Below are 19486 nucleotides of genomic sequence, written 5' to 3'. Positions count from 1 at the left end.
TTATCTATGGGGTGTTCCAAGCAAGAGACAAGCAGAGGTGGTTTGTCATTGCCTTCCTCTGCTTAGCAACTGTGGTCTTCCATGGTACTTCCTGGTAGTAACCATGGCCAACCCTGCTTAGCATCCAAAGTCTTACAAGATCAAGCTAAGATGGGGTATTCAGGCTGCTGAAATGGAGTAAAGGGAGAACTATATACACCGCCTTGAACTCCTCAGAGGAAGGGCAAGATAAAAATTTCAACTTTAGGTGGATAGGCTATGCTCTTATCTAGCAAGGCACTCCTTGACATTAGTGGGCCCAGGCCGTACTCTTCAGTTCCGGCCTAGATTTGCAGAGCACACAACTTTCTTATATGTTCTCAATCAGAGGACCAATCAATGTTTCTCATATGCATGAAGCATCTTGAATACATGGCCCTGTCACTACCTGTCTTCCATCAGGTTCCAGAGTACCCTTCTTACAAATGAGTAAAGGCCCCACAAGACCAGATTGGGTGTCCTTCACTGGATCAGTTGCTGAATAATATAGGTAAGTGAGACATGGTGGATCGCTGTCTGTTGGGCCAATGCTTTCAGGAACGCTCCACTTGTACTCAAAGATCTCACCAGGTTCAACATGGGCTCCTGGCTTCTGATGCCCTAAAAGCAAGTGGAAAACGAGAAAACGCTTTCTAAAGTTAAGCTATTACTAATGCGCTGATAATGTTCAGGAACAGCAATCAGAAAATGTATGCTACCATTACATTCAATGAGACAGAAATGTGTCAATTTGGCTGAAGCAGGCTAATTTCCCCCTCTTGAAGGTTTCCTGATGATATGTCTTGTGAAAGCTCTTTTTAGTGCCTTGTTTTAGGCTGTTTTTAGAGATTGGAAAAAAAAACCCCATCTGGATTATAAACTGCTGTAGGCAAGATTTCACGGAAAAGGAGTGGGAAATTGTATTGAATAAATACATTAGCATTTTGTCAAAATCACAGCTCTCCCTCCTTTGCTAGTTAGACAGCTAGAGTCTCTGTCTCTCAGCTTTCCTATTCTAAAATAGGAAAATAAAGCAATAAAGAGCTACTTTATCTTTAATCAGTGAGTCTGACACTTTTCAGAGTACTTAGCACTCTGCCAACAGTGGAAACTTGACAATGGCTTGATAGAGTTGCCAATCTCCAGGTACTAGCTGGAGATCTCCTGCTATTACAACTGATCTCGAGCCAATAGAGATCAGTTCACCTGGAGAAAACGGCAGCTTTGGAGATTGGACTCTATGGCATTGAAGTCTCTCCCCTCACCAAATCCTGCCCTCCTGAGGCTCTGCCCCAAAAACCTCCCGCTGGTGGCAAAGAGGCACCTGGCAACCCTATGGCTTGATAATGGCGCTTTCATCGACAAATACCATCGCAACTTACCATCCCAATAAGGGATTCCTTCTGATGACTTGTTGAAGGCCACGCCATGTGGCGTCATGCTGAAGTTCCTGTCTGCCTTGTTGGCAAAAGTAACCAAAATTGTATCTCCAACTTCAGCTTTGATAACTGGGCCTGGGAAACAAGAGGCCGGAAATGCCAAATTAAAACAAACCACAACAGAATTCCCTTCCTCACCTCCTCTGCTTTGCTAATTGAAGTCGGGCTTCAGACACTCTTATTAACGTTTCAAAGAAAAGAGTTTTTAAACAGGCACCTCTTCTCCTCCCTTTAAAACTGCTAATAGCACAAAACTGCTGCTAACCAAAATTGTATCTCCAACTTCAGCTTTGATAACTGGGCCTGGCAAACAGGAGGCGGGAAATGCCAAATTAAATCAAACCACAACAGAATTCACTTCTTCGCCTGCTTTGTTTTGCTAATTGAAGTTGGGCTTCAGGTATTCTTATTAACATTTCAAAGAAAAGAGATTTTAAACTGGCACCTCTTCTCCTCCTCCCTTTAAAACTGCTAATAGCACAAAAGTGGGAATAACCAAAATTGTATCTCCAACTTCAGATATGACGACTGGGCCTGGAAAACAGGAGGTGAGAAATGCCAAATGAAAACAACCACCACAAAATTCCCTTCCTCTCCTGCTCTGTTTTGCTAACTGAAGTTGGGCTTTTAAGGAGTGACACTGTTTTGCTAATTGAAGTTCCAATTTTGAGGAGTAGGGTTGCCAGGTCGCTCTTCGCCATCGACGGGAGGTTTTGAGGGCAGAGCTTGAGGAGGGTGGGGATTGGGGAGGGGAGGGGCTTAAATGCCATAGAGTCCAGTGGCCAAAGTGGACATTTTCTCCAGGGGAACTGACCTCTATCGGCTGGAAATCAGTTGTAATAGCAGGAGATCTCCAGCTAGTACCTGGAGGTTGGCAAACCTATTGAGGAGTGACACTGAACAGTACTTGAAGGATAAAACTCCTTCTTCCATTCCAAATGGCAGCTTTATATGTGCCCAATCTACTGTTTATGGGTTGATGGAGATCTGAGATCTCTATTTTGTCTCTTTGGGCCCTCCAACTGCTGGTTAATACACAAATTACTGAACGCTCCTCTGTAAAATAAAAATGTCCTCCATACAGAAAACCAGGTAAAGGTTCAGTCACTCCCCAAAGTGGTACAAATCCAGCCACAGGTTTACAGCCTCTCTGAGAACTAGGCTATAGTCTTACCATTGTTGGGCATTACTCTGGAGGGGAGATATTCTCAGGATGCATGTCTCTATGAGGGTCGCCATGAGTCGGAAGCGACTTGACGGCACTTAACACACACATGTCTCTATGGGAATGACGTGTCTGAAATCTTCAGCATAAGAAAACTCAAAAGACTGAAATTATAATCCTTACCAAGTATGCCAAGATGGGTGGCAGATTCAGGTTGTTCCTTTCGTCTGGCAAACTTTTCATCAGTGTACAGGACATAGTGAACTTTCCAATAGCTGCCTCCTATTCGGTCATCCCCTTGTATAAAGTAAGGTGCTGAATCGCTGTGAGAGAATAAAGCATTCAAGCTGGTTACAAAGTTGGCCAGGGAGACATAATGGGTTACCACACTTTGTATTCCCAGCGATGTATTAAGAGTTTGAAAAAGTTATAAAAAACATCGCTTTAAAAGGGTTTTTGGATACCACGGCTTATAAATGGTTGGAAGACGTCTTCACAGCTAAAGGGGCCAAACAAAGTGCGAACAGTATTTTTTATAACGTTTTCAAACCCTTAATACATCGCTGGGAATACAAGTGCGGTAACCCCCATAAAATCCCCTTTTCAAGCAGCCTCAAACTGTTCAGGAGGGAATTTGTATGAAGTGAATAAGGTTGTGGTTAATGTAGTTAATTCCGTGGCGTTTAAGGTAGTCTTCACTATGTAGTGTTCTCTGGGTTTTTTTTTAACATCTGTTAGTTTTGTAATCCATCCTTATCATTTTCTTTGTGATATAAAATATTTTTCACAACATGGTCCTCCAATCTTGTCATGCTGGTTATTGTCTGTGCTGTTGGAGCTATGTATTGCATTGTTAGGGTTGCCAACCTCCAGGTGAGTCCTAGAGATCTCCTGGAATTACAGCTGATCTCCAGATATCAGTTTCCCTGGCCACTTTGGGAGAGGAACTCCATGGCATCATACTCACCCTTCCCCCATTATACTCTCCACTCCCCGAACCCCATCTTCCCCAGGCTGAACCCCCCAAATCCCCAGAATTTTCCCAAACTGTAGTTGGCAGCCCTGCATTTTTTTTAGTTGTAATCTGCCTTGAGTCTCCAAGATAATAGAGGGCTACAAATGTAAATACATACATTATGCAAGGTGCATTTGTTTCCTTTGTATGTCACCTTTCCTTCAGAAAGCTCATGACTAAGAGATGTAAGAGCCTGGGGGAGTTAGAAAACATTGGGGGGGGGGTTTCCTGAGGAGAATTGAGAAAATACTGAAAATAAACTCCTATGCATTATTTTCTTTTTTAGAACAAAAAAAATACTCCCTAAGGAAAGGGTTTTCATACTTAAAATGTATAACATGAACAAGTTTCCATTGAGAAAACTGGGAAATTTGGAGGAGAACTGGAAAAAAAAACCTCCTATGAAATATTTTCTCTTTTTGAGTGAGAAAAATCATATCTAACAAAGCATTCCACTCATACAGCATGAAAAAGTCTGAGGACTTCCTTAATTCTCCCGATGGAAAATTTGGGGGGAGCATTAAAAAGATCTTATACTGGAACATTTTCAAGATTTTTTTGTTTTTGTTTACATGTAATCATTTTGGCAACAATTAATAAGTTATAATATGTTTAATGATAATACATTATTTAAAAGTTCAGTGCTTTCATAAAATTAATACCCATATATGCTGGCAGTCCTACCTATTTAGACTTTATGAGAGGTTCGGTCCAAATAATATACTTCCTTTTGTTTCCTACAAATTTCATTTTGTACCAGGGCACTTACCTGTCTGTGGCGTTTAAAGGTTGCCCTGTGAATTTATCAATCCCATCAGGTCCATAATCCCACAGAATCATTTCAACAGCGATGAAGTATCTTCTCTCCTGACCATTCTGTAGAGGCTTGGGTTCGTTTTGGTCACATGCCTTGACATGGTACAACCCCTGCATACCAGCTGCAGAGCACACAATGAAAGGGTTTTTAAACTGGAGTTTCCTTATGTTTCCTCATAAGATTTTTATCCCACCCTTTTCCCATGGATCTCGGGGCAGCATAATGATTTATTTCCCCCGATAATTTTATTCTTGCAAGAACCCTATGAGGTAAGTTAAGCAGAAAAGATGGCGACTGGCCTAAAGTCGCCAGAGAGTTTCATGAGTGAACTCAAAATTACGTACTTGGACAGCGTTATTTCTGAAAGGATCATAGTAAAGCAGGCTTGGGAAAAGAGTGTTTTAAGAGAAAGCCTGGAGAAAGGACGATAACAGATGGATGCCATGGGGAAGTGTCCCAAAAAAGTGCTCCAGATTGGAAGCCAAGGTCGAGAAAAACCTCAACCTCGATTAACCTCTTCTTGAGCAGCCTTGGCTTCCCATATAGAGGTGGCTTCAGGTGGGTAGCCATGTTGCATCTAGCCCGCTAGCACCTTAAAGACCAAAATGATTTCCAGAATATAAGCTTTCGAGAGTCAAAGTTCCCTTTGTCAGAGACCTGTATCTGACAAAAGGAGCATCAACTCGCAAAAGCTTACACACTAGAAGTCTTCTTCGTCTTTAAGGTGCTACTGGACTTGAATCTTGCTCTTCCATGTGGGAGGGGAATTCCTAATCAGTGTCCTGCTGGGAGAACTGTTAGTTAAGAGCTGCTCCTGTGAAGAGGACTGCTTCATAGAGCTCTTTACTTGTTCTCCTTTTCGGAAGTTTATGGGAAGACTCCGCGTAAAATAAAACGCTACAGCAATTTTAATTCTTTAGAACATCCACCTCGAGAATGTGAAAAAATTGCCAGAATTCTGTTTCTAGCAGCAGCCAGGTAAAAGGATCTGGGTACTCACAAGCAGGGCTTGAAGGTGATGCCCACTAAAAACTGAAATTGGGTATTCTATTTTGATAGGCATAGGGGGCAACAGGTGTCAATTACAGCTGAAGTGAGGCATAATAATACCAATACCAATACTGCTACTACTACTACTACTACTACTAATAATAATAATAATCATACATGAACACATGAAGCAGCCTTACTGAATCAGACCCTTGGTCCATCAAAGTCAGTATTGTCTACTCAGACTGGCAACAGCTCTCCAGGTTCTCAGGCAGAGGTCTTTCACATCACCTCCTTGCCTAGTCCCTTTAACTGGAGATGCCAGGGATTGAACCGGGAACCAAGCAGATGCTCTACCGCTAAGCCATGGCCCCTCCCCACTGGAAGAAGGCTAAACATTTGCTTAACCTTTTCTTTGGAATCTATCAATGAGACTAAAAAGCACTTAAGTTTGGTTGGATTGTGGGGATGTCTAATAGTTGTCCCATCTGGACGAATGTATTTACTAGAAATGAGCCTCTGGGTCCTAGACATGGGATATATCCTAGCCAAAAGGCAACTTACTCTGGGCCAGAGGAAGTGATTCCTGTGTATCACTTGCCAGGTGGCAAGTGCTTACCGTTATAGAATTGGAAAGATAAGAACACACACAGTCCCTGTACACCATTGGATGGAGAATCTAACTTCTCTTTCCACATATTAACTGGTTTACCAGTGACAGCACTTGATGGACTCATACCGTGCAATACAGACAGCTGACAGGGAGACACTGGTCTCGGGTAGCTAATGCTCGAAACCGGTTATCACATCTGTCACTTAATTGTAATGCAGAACTTTCAGCTTACTGATATATTGCCATACTTTGTAGGTGTTCATTGACTAGGCAGGTTAAAAGCCACGTCCCAACGTTCTCCACCAACATTTCTGCTGTGACAAATGTGGCTGGAAACAGGCTGACGACATCTGCCCGGTGTCCTTGATTGACGAAGGTGTGGCCGAAGAAATGGGCGGAGTGAATGTCAATCTCGGTCCCCAACCCGAACATATGCCAGAACACCCGTTCACCAGCACACATCTCCAGGCCAGGAAGATTCCCAAAAGTATAGCCATTAATTGCTTTAAGTACCAAAAAAGAGAAGGGAACCAATGAGTTAGAAGACAGGTTCATTTACTTGAAACCAACAAACATCGTTTCGTAAACCCAACAACCTTGTTTTAAAAAATGGCACCTGCAAGCCATCATGCATTTGGTGTTTGTTAACACAACATCCTCCATGGCAAAACAGCCATCTGGGCTTCTCCTTTTGGTGTGAAAGAAGTAGCACAGTTATTTCCCCCAGGAATGCCGACATACCTCGGAGCCAGCGTGGTGCAGTGGTTAAGAGTGGTAGTTTGGAGCAGTGGACTGTGATCTGGAGAACCGTTTCGCAGCTTTTTTTGTTTTCAACGGGGCCAAAAGCCCCATTGAAAACAGCGAGGCTGCGCCTGATAAATAGCAGGCGCAGCACCACCGTTCCCTGGGATAGGAGGCCGCCTAACTGGTGGCTCCTCCCCCCAGTCCGCCCCAGGCCTTTCCCCCTGCGCCGGCGCAGCCTCTCTATGCCATTGCCGGCACCACAGAGAGGCCATGCCAGCGGAGAGGCGAGGCGCGGTCTCGCAGCACTCTCCCGCCAACGGGACTGGCCTCGCTGCCAGCGTCAGTACGTGTAATCGCGCGATTACATGCACTTATGCTGGCGGCGAGGTCACGCCTCCTCCTAAGGACTTTCGGCCCATTTTTTCAGGAACGGGCTGTAATAGACTTATCTTTGCCAGACAGCAGATAAATTAAATGGTCATCATGAGAACAAACAGAAAAATGTGAAATCAATGGGGTGATAAAAGACGATCTTAAAGAAGAATATAAATCACAACTGAATAAGAATAAGAGTTGGTTTTTATATGCCAACTTTCTCTATCACTTAAAGAAGATTCAAACCAGCTTACAATCACCTTCTCTTCCCCTCCCCACAACAGACACCCTGTGAGGTAGGTGGAGGAGAGGGGAATCAAACCTGGTTCTCCAGATCAGACTCTACCGCTCCAGACCACCACTCTTAACCACTACACCACAGTAGGTGTTTCTGTCTTTGCCTTTCCACACAGGCAGAGTCTCTCCTCGTTTGGACTGTCTAAGAATCTGCCATATAATTCGTTGAGAGGTAAGGCATTATGTCTGGCCAAGAAGACAAGTCTTCAAAAGGTTGGAATAGTTAGGAATTTTAGATAGTCTGGAAGCACTGGAAAAGATGGGGTAATCTGTCCCCAGGAAGAGGGAGCACATTTCCTTATGGCATCCCCACATAATTCACGATGGTCCCTATGTTCTAAATCTGAGTATCTTGTTCATTACTAGAGAAAGGTCTGAGGGGAAACTTGGGTAGGAATTCTGAAGGCTTGAAAGTCACTCTAACCTAAGCTCCTCTTTCACCAGTTTCCAAGGAGTAAGCAATTTGTAGCAGCCTGAATAGCCCAATTTAGCCCAAGTTCATCAGAACCTGAATGCTAAGCAGAGTCATCAGCCACAGTTAGTACTTCAATGGGATACCGCCAAGGGAGACTGGGGTTTCTGGTCAGAGGCAGGCAATGGCTAAACCGCCTCTGTTTGTCTCTTGCCTCGAGAACCCTACAGGTTGCCAAGAACCTTACAAGAGCCAGCATAGTGTAGTGGTTAAAAGTGGTGGTTTGGAGCGGTGGACTCTGATCTAGAGAACCGGGTTTGATTCCCCACTCTTCCACATGAGTGGCAGAGGCTAATCTGGTGAACTGGATTTGTTTCCCCACTTCTACACATGAAGCCAGCTGGGTGACCTTGGGCAAGTTACAGCTCTGTTAGAGCTCTCTCAGCCCCACCTACCTCACAGGGTAGCTGTTGTGGGGAGGGGAAGGGAAGGTGATTGTAAGCTGGTTTGAGTCTCCCTTAAGTGATAGAGAAAGTCGGCATATAAAAACCAACTCTTCTTGCCATAAGTCAGCTGCGATTTAATGGCGCTTTCCACCACCAAGCCATTTGCTGCTAGGTCAAACACCAAAGAAAAGGCAGAGTCTGAAATGGAAGACGCCTATTTTTGTATGGCCTGCTTTTCAAGCCGCATACATTTCAAATGGAAGGCCTGAATATCCTGACTCAGCCCTGCCTTATGTTTCTGAAGCTCTCAAGTTAATAAAGGAAGTTCGCCATGCCTGTTGAGCAAACCAGAAGTCACACCTCAATGTACTTACCATTGTAAAACAAAAAAATCTGCCTACTGACTCACCGTGCATCTCATTGCTAAGCCGGAAATCTTCGTCGTCTTTATCAACAGTGCTTGGATCTGAGCAGAATGTGTTTATATTCTCATCCAAGTACCAGCTGAGATTTTCATCTACAATGCTGAACATCACAGCAAAGCCTTTAGGCATACCGGCCACTGGTGCAGAAGCACTGTCTAATGAACCTTTACAAAGCAAACAAACAAGGAATTTAGAAAGTTGATGACTCTTTCACACATGCTGAATAATACACTTTCAACCCACTTTAATGACTGGCTGTTACCGTACTAGGTATTCCCAGCGATGTATTAAGAGTTTGGAAATGTTATAAAAAAATACTGTTCGCACTTTCTATGTATTAAGAGTTTGAAACTGTTATAAAAAATACTGTTCGCACTTTGTTTGGCCCCTTTAGCTGTGAAGACATCTTCCAACCATTTTTTAGCCGTAGTATCCAAAAACCCTTTTAAAGTGATGTTTTTTATAACATTTCCAAACTCTTGATACATCGCTGGGAATACCTAGTGCGGTAACAGCCACAGTTTGCAAGTCGATTTTGCCATTTCTAACAGGCCATTTATGCAGGGTCAATTTTGATGCTTGCTCAAAGCTGCTTTTTTAAAATCTGCCCTTTAAAATGACTATTCACGGTCCAGATGCAAGACGAGAAATCCCTTCCCCCTACTCCCCTGCTCCTTAGTTCCTTCGTTTGCATAGCCATTAGCAGTGGTTATTTGCATAGCTAAGCCGTGGCTGTGATTTTTCATGGTTCCTTCAGTAAATGCTTCAATGTGGGGGCAGAGCAAATACAAAAGGCCACGTTAAAGGGGCTCTTAAGAAATGCGAAGCAGGTAGGCGCCGGCTTTGCCGTGATGGCTGGAATGACAGTTCAGCGTGAAGAAAAAAATATATGTGGGGCACTTCAGAGTGGAACACGCTGCTAATTACCAAGCATAAATGGCTTTTATGCCTGCCTGGAACTGCAAAAATGGGGATGGTGAGGTGTCAAACAGATCACAGTTCATGTCTAGTGAACTGTGTTTGGCTTGGTGAGTCATAAGTGGCAAAGGCCTATTTTAAAGGAACAGTAGCTGGGACAGCAGATGTCAAGATCAAACCACACCAAGAGGCAAAGTTTTGGTGCTTTCAGTTCTGTACCTTTCTTGCAAACCAGCAGTGGTCCGATTAACCCAGAGCTGATATCTTTTGGCGTATCAATGTGCGAATGATAAATCCAAGTCAGACACCTGGGGTCTGCCGCTGTTGGAGCAAAATCATCTGTCACACGCCATGTATACGTATAATTTCCACCGGGCAGTACAAAATCATCTTCTTTACTTTTGCCCCCTGTGCCGTCAGGGTAGAGGGCTCCTGTTAGAAACAGGGAAGAAACACAGTTAAAATAATAAAAATTAAAAGTATGCATCCCACAGCATGACCCAGAATCCTTTGCAACTTGCAGAGTTTCTGTGGCGGATTTAGAGGACTTCCTCAGCAGACTAGTGGATGTGAAAACTGTTCCCTGAAGTTAGGAAATTAGAAAGTCACTGATATAGGCTAATAGAGAGAGAGAGAGAGAGACTTGCTCAAGATCACTTGACAGCTGAACACAGACTTGAACTCAGCACTACTCAGGCCATGTCTAAACACTATCCAGTGGCTCTCGAGAGTAAGGGACAATAAAGATATTTTTGTTTTACCTTCAGAATCTTTCTTATATAAGATCCCATGTGGATGCACAGAATAAGGCCGAGAACCAAAGTTCTTCAGGTGAATGATGAACGTGTCTCTTTCCTCAGCTCTCAGCACTGGTCCAAGAAAACCCAGCCAAGATGGTTTGGCGATTTCCTGAGAGAAGGCCTCATCTACGAATTGTCTGAAAATGGCCTTTTTGTAAACACGGCCTATCCTGTCAGGTCCTCTTTCCACATATTTAATGGCTTCTCTGGAAAGAAAATTGGGGGTCAGGTTAAGGCACTATTTTAATCAATCATTGAAACCTTCCGGATGTGATAATTCGAGTTCAAATTCTGTTTCAGCTTTGGCGGATGGGGCTAACTCTCCCAACTTGGATGGAAATGAATTGTAAACCACATGTATGACATGACATCACGTACAGTGATGCCTTGTTTCCTGGGGTTGCCAACCTTCAGGTAGTAGCTGGAGGTCTCCTGCTATTAAACTGATCTCCAGCCAATAGAGATCAGTTCCCTTGGAGAAAATGGTCGCTTTGGCAATTGGACTCTATGGCATTGAAGTCCTTCTCCTCCCCAAACCCCACCCTCCCCTGGCTCCACCCCAAAAACCTCCTACTGGTGGTGAAGAGGGGCCTGGCAACCCTACTATTTCTGCGTGTGGCAGCCAATGAAATTGTATGGGAGCAAGAAAATGGTGAAGTTATTGGTACTATATTGTACACTGGCTTCAGCTAAATATAACTGGAAGATACATGGCAGAGATGTGGATTGACAGTCAGATGTTTAATATAACTTTTATTGGCCCCAAGGGTAAATTCACCTGACCTTTTTGTCTCACTTTTTTCATACTATCTTGTCATAAAATCAGTGTAGAATATTGCAAAGCAGCCTACTCTTATTTATCTCCTCCGCCACCATGGATCAGTGATACGGCATCTAGGTCCCAGGTTCAGTCCTCAGCATCTCCAGTTAAAAGGATCAGATGCGAAAGATCTCTACCTGATACCCTGGACAGCTGCTGCCAGTCAGAGCAGGCAATACAGACCTTGAAAGATGATTGGTCTGACTCAGTATATGGCAGTATCATATGTTCATATGGGTTCACACATTGAGCTAGCCTGAAAAATCTGATTTGTTCTGTGCATTGTGGCTGGGAAGCCAAGCACTTGATATTGTGTTGCATGTATCTAGTATATTTTTTTATCCTATCTTTACATTAAGGAGCTCAGGGAGGCATACATGTTTCTCTCTTCCTCTTTTTAACCTCACAGCAACCCTGTGAAGTAGTCTAGGTTGACAGTGTGCCTAGTCCAAGGCCCCCAGGGAGCTAAATGGCAGTGTTGGAAACTGAACCTACATCTCCCAGATGCTACTCTGAGACTCTAACCACTACTCTACACTGGGTCTCCAGTACCAGTTTATTTATTTATGAACTTCATTTATTGTTCACCTTCCACACTGTGGCTGAAGGCGGATTACATAGGGTAAGTCAATGCTTACAGAAACATAGAGCTGGAAGGGACCTCAAGGGTCATCTAGTCCAACCCCCTGTACAGTACAGGAAATTCACAATTACCTCCCCTCTCCACTCCCCCAGTGACCTCTGCTCTGTGCCCAGAGGAAGGCAAACATTCTCCAGGATTCCTGGCCAATCTGGCCTGCAGGAAAATTCCTTCCTGACCCCAAAGTGGCAATCGGCATTATCCTGGGCATGTAAGAAAGGGCCACGAGAGCCGAGCACTGACGCAACCCTCCCTGCCCTCCCTCTTATGATCTGCCTAAGTTCACAGAATCAGCATTGCTGTCAGATGGCCATCTAGCCTCTGCTTTAAAACCTCCAAAGAAGGAGAGCCCACCACCTCCTGAGGAAGCCTGTTCCATTGAGGAACCGCTCTAAATGACAGGAAGTTCTTCCTAATGTTTAGCCGAAAACTCTTTTGATTTAATTTCAACCCGTTGGTTCTGGTCTGACCTTCTGGGGCAACGGAAAACAACTCGGCACCATCCTCTATATGACAGCCCTTAAAATACTTGAAAATGGCCATCATATTACCTCTCAGTCATCTCCTTCCCAGGCTAAACATTCCCAGATCCTTCAACCTTTACTCATAGGACTTTTATCTCTTAAAGGTAAAGGTAAAGGTCCCCTGTGCAAGCACCAGGTCATTCCTGACTCATTTAGTGGCAAAGTTCTGTTATGAAGCCAGTAAGATATGGAGGTACTCAGTTGGGGTTTTAAAACTGTAATTTTGTACTGATACTTGCTGGTCAAATGACTGTAAATAAACTGAACTGAACACTCTTTGGATACAATCTGTCAACCAGTTACAGAAGGTAAAGATCTCAGGATAGCATGACAGAAATAAATGTTTCCTGTGTTATGTGTTAAGTGCCGTCAAGTCGCTTCCGACTCATGGCAACCCTATGAATCAATGTCCTCCAAAATGTCCTATCTTTGACAGCCTTGCTCAGATCTTGCAAATTGAGGGCTGTGGCTTTCTTTATAGAGTCAATCCATCTCTTGTTGGGTCTTTTTCTTTTCCTGCTGCCTTCAACTTTTCCTAGCATGATTGTCTTTTCCAATGACTCTTGTCTTCTCATAATGTGACCAAAGTATGACAGCCTCAGTTTAGTCATTTTAGCTTCTAGGGTCAGTTCCGGCTTGATTTGATCTAGAACCCACTGATTTGGTTTTTTTGGCAGTCCATGGTATCCGTAACACTCTCTTCCAACACCACATTTCAAAGGAATCTATTTTCTTCCTATCCGCTTTCTTCAATGTCCAGTTTTCACACCCATGCATAGTAATAGGGAATACGATGGCAGGAATTAACTTAATCTTGGTGGCCAGTGACACATCCTTACACTTCAGAATCTTCTGAAATCTGAAATGTTGCCTGCTAAGGGGAATAAATAAACACCGCCTACTGGAGGGAAGAACAAAGCAACTGTGAACAAATGCATAATTACATTGTTAAAGCAGAGTAAACGTTTTGAGTTGTTACAGTTTTCCCATTCTGGGAGCTTACCTTGCTTAACTCCAATGACCCCAGAAGTGGCAGCCTAACATCTGGCCAAGAGTTGCCTACAGAGGTTTGATTTTCCACATTCCTGCTTTGGAATCCTAAGAATTTGCTCTGCTCAACACAGCATCCCTCTCAACCAGTGAAAACCAGAAGCAAATAATTTAAAGACGGATAAACAACATTTTAAAACCCAATGAAGATTAAGAAGATAACTGAAAGATTCAGCTTTCCGGGCCTGTTCAGTTCAAGGCATTAGAACTGAGTTTGAACCTATACAGTCCATATTATTGCAGAATGACTTTTAACATCGCATATACTCTTAATACCAGTGACTAGGGTTGCCAGGTCCCTTTTCACCACTGGCGGGAGGTTTTTGGGGCGGAGCCTGAGGAGGGTGGGGTTTGGGGAGGGGAGGGACTTCAATGCCATAGAGTCCAATTGCCAAAGTGGCCATTTTCTCCAGGGGAACTGATCTCTATCGGTTGATGATATTTGATGTTGGTGGATATTGTAAAAATATAGCCTTAATATAGTTGGCATAAGTTTACAGCTGTATTCCTGTATTGAATTTCTCATCTGTTGATATATATACAGAGGTGTCTATTGTTCTCTTCACTACCTGGAGGTTGGCAACCCTACCAGTGAATGAAGCCCCATTTCATAAGTGTGGCAGCGTCTTCTTAAAAGCAATTTTTTCCTTTTCAGTTATCTGCGATCGCTCAAGGACATGAAGAATGCAAGTTTTTTAGAATAGATGCGATGCAGAAAATATTTTGCTTTTGAGAGCTACCACTACCTGGATTTGGCATTCCATTAATGATTTACACCAAAATGCTACTTCTCTCTGTGGTTTATAATCAGGGACTTCAACAGTGCATGTCCTATCGATTTCAGGCAGCTTCAACTGGAGTAACTCCATGTAGGAAAAGTTTTTGCCCTTTTCTCAGGGTCATTTTTGATACTTTCCCCATGATTCAAGCACCAATGTATAAATGGAGAAATAGTGTAAAATTAAACATGTGCATGTTATTTATTTAATTAATTAATTTATACCCTGCCATTCTCCTCAGGTGGGACTTGAAGTACCATTCTCCCCTCCTCCATTTTATCCTCACAAAAACCCTGTAAGGTAGATTACATTGAGAATGTGTGACTAGCCCAAGGTCACCCAGCAAGCTTCCACAGCAGAGTAGAGATTCAAACCTGCATCTCCCAGATCCTAGTCTGATGCTCTAACCACTATACCACAAGGGCTTCCGTTGCTCTTTTTATACACAGTGGCCTTCCAATGCAAATACACAGAGCTAACCAAAAAAGAAAAATAATAATACACTTGTGTACTTTACTTGAGCATTATAACCCCCATAAAAGAAAAGAAGACACTAATATACTTTACTTGAGCATTATAAACTTGATCCTAAATATGGCTAACCCTAACCCCATGGAGCCCTGACCTGGATGGCCCAGGCTAGCCTGATCTCATCATATCTCAGAAGCTAAGTAGGTTCTGCCCTGGTTAGTATTTGGATGGGAGACCACCAAGAAATACCAGTGCTTCTATGCAGAGGAAGGCAATGGCAAACCACCTCTGTTAATCTCTTGCCTTGAAAATAGGGATGCCAGCCTCCAGGTACTAGCTGGGGATCTCCTGCTATTACAACTGATCTCCAGCCGACAGATCAGTTCACCTGGAGAAAATGGCCGCTTTAGCAATTGGACTCTATGGCATTGAAGTCCCTCCCTTCCCCAAACCCCTCCCTCCTTAGGCTCCGCCCCAAAAATCTCCAGGTATTTCCCAACCCGGAGCTGGCAACCCTACTTGAAAACCCTTTGGGGTCGCCATAAGTCAGCTGCAACTTGCACTTTACATACACACACAACCCCATGGAACATAAATCCCAAGGAGTTCAGCAGTGCTTGACCTCTTGGTATCTATGTTTAGGATTGTAGCTATATATAATCCCCATGCTGCCAAAACAAATTATGGCAAAAGGTCACTGAGGGCTAGATGCCCTTCCATGGCTGGGGATACTACCCCGTTTGGCTTCTATTAACTCTACCTAGGACATTAAGAACATAAGAAAGGCCATGCTGGATCAGACCCAGGCCCATCAAGTCCAGCAGTCTGTTCACACAGTGGCCAACCAGGTGCCTCTGGGAAGCCCACAAACAAGACGACTGCAGCAGCATTTATCCTGCCTGTGTTCCACAGCACCTAATATAATAGGCATGGTCCTCTGATCCCTCCTTTGATAAGGGTTGCCAGGTCCCTCTTCGCAACTGGTGGGAGGTTTTTGGGGTGGAGACTGAGGAGGGCGGTGTTTGGGGAGGGGAGGGACTTCAATGCCATAGAGTCCAATTGCCAAAGCGGCAATTTTCTCCAAGCGAACTGATCTCTATCGGCTGGAGATAAGTTGTATTAGCGGGAGATCTCCAGCTACTACCTGGAGGTTGGCAACGCTACCTCTGATCCTGGACATTGCCTAAAATTAATCCCAAGGTCCACATCTTTTTCTCCTCTCTCTGCCTTCCAAGGGGCCGCTGTGTACTGATTAGCGCCGTGGAGAAATCGGATTAAACGTTACCTGTGGAGAATGGTCTGTTTTTGTTTTACTACTGTACATTTTGGGGTATCTTGAAACCTGTTTTGCACCCAACAACGTGCAATGCAATTAAGTCTGGAGCATCTTCTGCGCTCCTTTTGACTCACCAGACCTGGGGCTAATCCATCATCTCTCTCTGAGAGAGTCTCTGCCTGAAAGGAGGACTGCAAATGACTTAAGTCAATAAACATCCTGAAACACTGTTTTCCCTTCTCTCCCTCCCCCCCCTTCACACACCCCATGAAGAGCTCTGGGTAACTCAAAAGCTTGCTTGCTGTTTTGTGTGTTGTAGTTGTCTTTAATTGTCCTGTTACTGAGAATCTTGCAATTGTTGGAAATCTGAAAGAACGTGTCTCGAATATAGACAATGCGAACATCAAGGACACGCATTAGAAATAACCAAAATTCCCCATTACTTTTCATCAACATGCAGCCTCATCCATTTTAAGCATTTCTGTTGAATGGTTCAAATCGGCTTCCTGGAGGCTGGGGGGAGGAGGGTGGGAAACCCCAACCCCAACCAATCTGGAAGCCACGGAGTCCAAGATGCACCTCTGTTACAAAACTGTTGCTTATAGAAAAACCCCAGAGCAACATAAGTTGAGACTTACTCATTCTCTGTCAGGTTTTTCCCTGTGATGAGATCCTTCCCGGTTGGAGCGTAGTCCCAGTACTCTTCCACAATCCCAAGGAAGTAAATCCGGTTGACGGCTTCTCCTAAAGCTAAACCCCAGAGGATCATACAAGTCAGTGCTTGCTTCAGGGTCGGCATTTGTGAGCATAAGTTAGAACTCAGGCGCCGAGCCAGATAGCATGCGTGCCGCTCACCTCTGCTGGCCAACTACTTTCCCAAATCAGAGAAGAGGACTGTATGAAGCCAAGCTCCGCCTCTACCAGCCACCAATTTGGGCAAGTCCAAGCCCCAAACATTTGAGCAAACAAATGTTAGACCCATGGGGGGGGGGGGGAGGGAAGTTGCTATGCCAACGAGGCCTCCTGCCAGGCTTGGAGGGACAATGTGAAATGTGAAATTTGTCCCTCTGGATAAGACGGTGAAGAAAGCATGGCTTTGTTTTATAGATTAGGATGCTTTCTCGGCCCTCCGGAGCATCTGAAAGGGATGTGGTCTTAAATGGGCCCGCAGAATTGTGCAGCTACGTGTTCTGATGAGATCAGATTAATCGTTCATTCATTCATAGACTTTTATTGGTCTTTGACCGCAAATAAAATTCATTCATTCATTCATTCATTCATTCATTCGAGATCATTTCTAGAGTCGCCAACCTCCAGGTAGTAGCTGGAGATCTCCTGCTATTTCAGCTGATTTCCAGACGATAGAGTTCAGTTCACCTGGAGACAATGGCCGCTTTGGCAATTGGACTCTATGGCATTGAAGTCCCTCCCCTCCCTAAATCCCGCCCACACTGAAAATCTCCAGGTATTTCCCAACCTAGATCTGGCAACCATGGGTGAAAGCACATGGTCACTTTAACCTCCTTTATTCCCTGTTTCCACCAGGATTCAGCCAGGATCGAACGCACGTTCGGCGAAAATGCATGCGTTTGATCCTGGCTGAATCCTGGCTGAAACAGGGAATAAAGGAGGCTAAAGCGACCATGCATTTTCGCCCCATATTTCCATGGCAGTGTGGGGATTCAAACCAGGGTTTTCCAGAATCTAGTCCCACACTCTGGCTCACTTGCATAATTTTTTATCATTGTACCTCCATCTCTTTTTTAGCTTCTGCTGCTCTCCTTATAATAACTTTCATTTTTATCTTGCCCTTTGCGCTTGGAACTCAAGGGCAACATACATTAATACAGGATTAGAGGTACAAATAACAGAAGTAATTTACAAAACTGTAGTCATCATTTGGCTCCAGAGAAAAACTCATACCATTTTTTGTGTGGGCAATAAACCCCAGTGTTAATGTAATCTGTTATCTCAGACTATAATCTTTGTTAGTGGGTTTAGTGCTGTATCAGCAATAAACCATCTTGCACTTCAGTTAAATGCCTGAGCCTGCTTTTTGCTTTTGCTTTTCCTGAAGTTAATTGGTACTTATTGCCTCATAAAACATGTGCATATATTCATTAGTGGTAACTATCCTGAAAATGCACTTTGCACAAATGGTTCTTGCTGCCCAGTTCTTTTATGGTGACCGGAGGGATTCAGAAAATAACACCGCAAAAAAGCTCTGCCATTTCTTCCTTTTTAAGAGAGAGTTTGGTTATGTATCATGAACAGGAGACTGCAAAGAAACTTTATACTGCATAGGGTTGGCAGGCCATTCCGGCCAACTGACAGGAGGTTTGAGGATGGGGACATGGGAGGGGCCGTGAAATCGCGCGCACCTTTACATGCCTAAACCCAGAAGTGACATTGGGTAGCTCTAGGAATCATCAGGAACTCTATAGGTTTACCAGAGAGTTTCTGGTGATTTCTAGAGCTACCCTATGTCACTTCTGGGTTTTCACTTCAAGTGTGACACAAGGGCACACATGACGCCACCAGTGGCAGGTAACAGGGCCTGCGGGCAGGGGATCTCCCACCCCAACTAGGGAACTGGCAAGCCTACACTGCAAGGATATACCAGAAGGCATCCTTGCGCAGAGTGGGAAGGCTAGATCTATTCTGTAAACTCCATACAATATAAAATGACCATTAAGTTTGTCAAATTTCATTCACTTTGTGTTACCCTTCTCTTCCCACTTTTTGGTTTCTCTCCCATTGCCGAAGCTCTGTAAGGCAGGGACTTATAGTTGTTGTTGTTTTTTGCTTATGCTGTTATGTAAAGCACCATGGTGTGTATGGCAGAAGTCCCTAACATGGTGCTCGTAGGTGTCATGGCACCCACTGATATCTTTCCTGGCACTAAGTGTTTTTAGAAAGTTGGGTGGGGGCAGGTGGGGCGAGTGCCCTGCAAGGCATCAGACTGGCCATTGGAGATTTGGTTGGGTGTGCATTTTTGTAATTGTTTGGCCGCGGCTGCCATCACAGCACAAAGACCTTCACTGTGTGACTGAAGGTAACCAGAGGCAGCCATTTTTGGGCTGGCTCCGCCTGCCGTGGCAGCCATTTTTGGGTGGCACCCACCACACTCTGTCAGAATTCCAAAAGGGCCCATAGTCTCAAAAAGGTCAGAGACCCCTAGGGTTGACATCTTTGGCTCGGGTAATACCTGGAGATTTGGGGTGGAGTAGGGTTGCCAGGTCCCTCTTTCCACCGGCGGGAGGTTTTGGGGCGGAGCCTGATTAGGGCGGAGTTTGGGGAGGGGAGGGACTTCAATGCCATAGAGTCCAATTGCCAAAGCGGCCCTTTTCTCCAGGGGAACTGATCTCTGTCGGCTGGAGATCAGTTGTCATAGCAGGAGATCTCCAGCTAGTACCTGGAGGTTATAATCAAACAACGGCTTACAAGTGCTT

At 44.3% G+C, this 19486-nt stretch overlaps 1 protein-coding gene across 1 annotated transcript in view; it reads right to left on the bottom strand.

Annotated features, from left to right (window-relative positions):
- Window positions 1–16833, bottom strand: part of HEPHL1 (hephaestin like 1) — a 39368-nt gene extending 22535 nt beyond the window's left edge. Inside the window, exons 1-9 of the mRNA XM_056858354.1 lie at window positions 16673–16833; window positions 10436–10680; window positions 9894–10106; window positions 8741–8920; window positions 6306–6560; window positions 4407–4575; window positions 2806–2945; window positions 1401–1532; window positions 428–639 (exon numbers count right to left, since the gene is read on the bottom strand). Coding sequence (XP_056714332.1) covers window positions 428–639; window positions 1401–1532; window positions 2806–2945; window positions 4407–4575; window positions 6306–6560; window positions 8741–8920; window positions 9894–10106; window positions 10436–10680; window positions 16673–16833 — 1707 coding nt within the window. The remainder of the gene's footprint in view (window positions 1–427; window positions 640–1400; window positions 1533–2805; window positions 2946–4406; window positions 4576–6305; window positions 6561–8740; window positions 8921–9893; window positions 10107–10435; window positions 10681–16672) is intronic.
- Window positions 16834–19486: the final 2653 nt, after the last annotated feature.

Source organism: Euleptes europaea, chromosome 12, assembly GCF_029931775.1.
Source record: "Euleptes europaea isolate rEulEur1 chromosome 12, rEulEur1.hap1, whole genome shotgun sequence".
Lineage (NCBI taxonomy): Eukaryota > Metazoa > Chordata > Lepidosauria > Squamata > Sphaerodactylidae > Euleptes > Euleptes europaea.
Note: the sequence above shows the minus strand (reverse complement) of the source record. Positions and strands in the feature narration are given on the sequence as shown.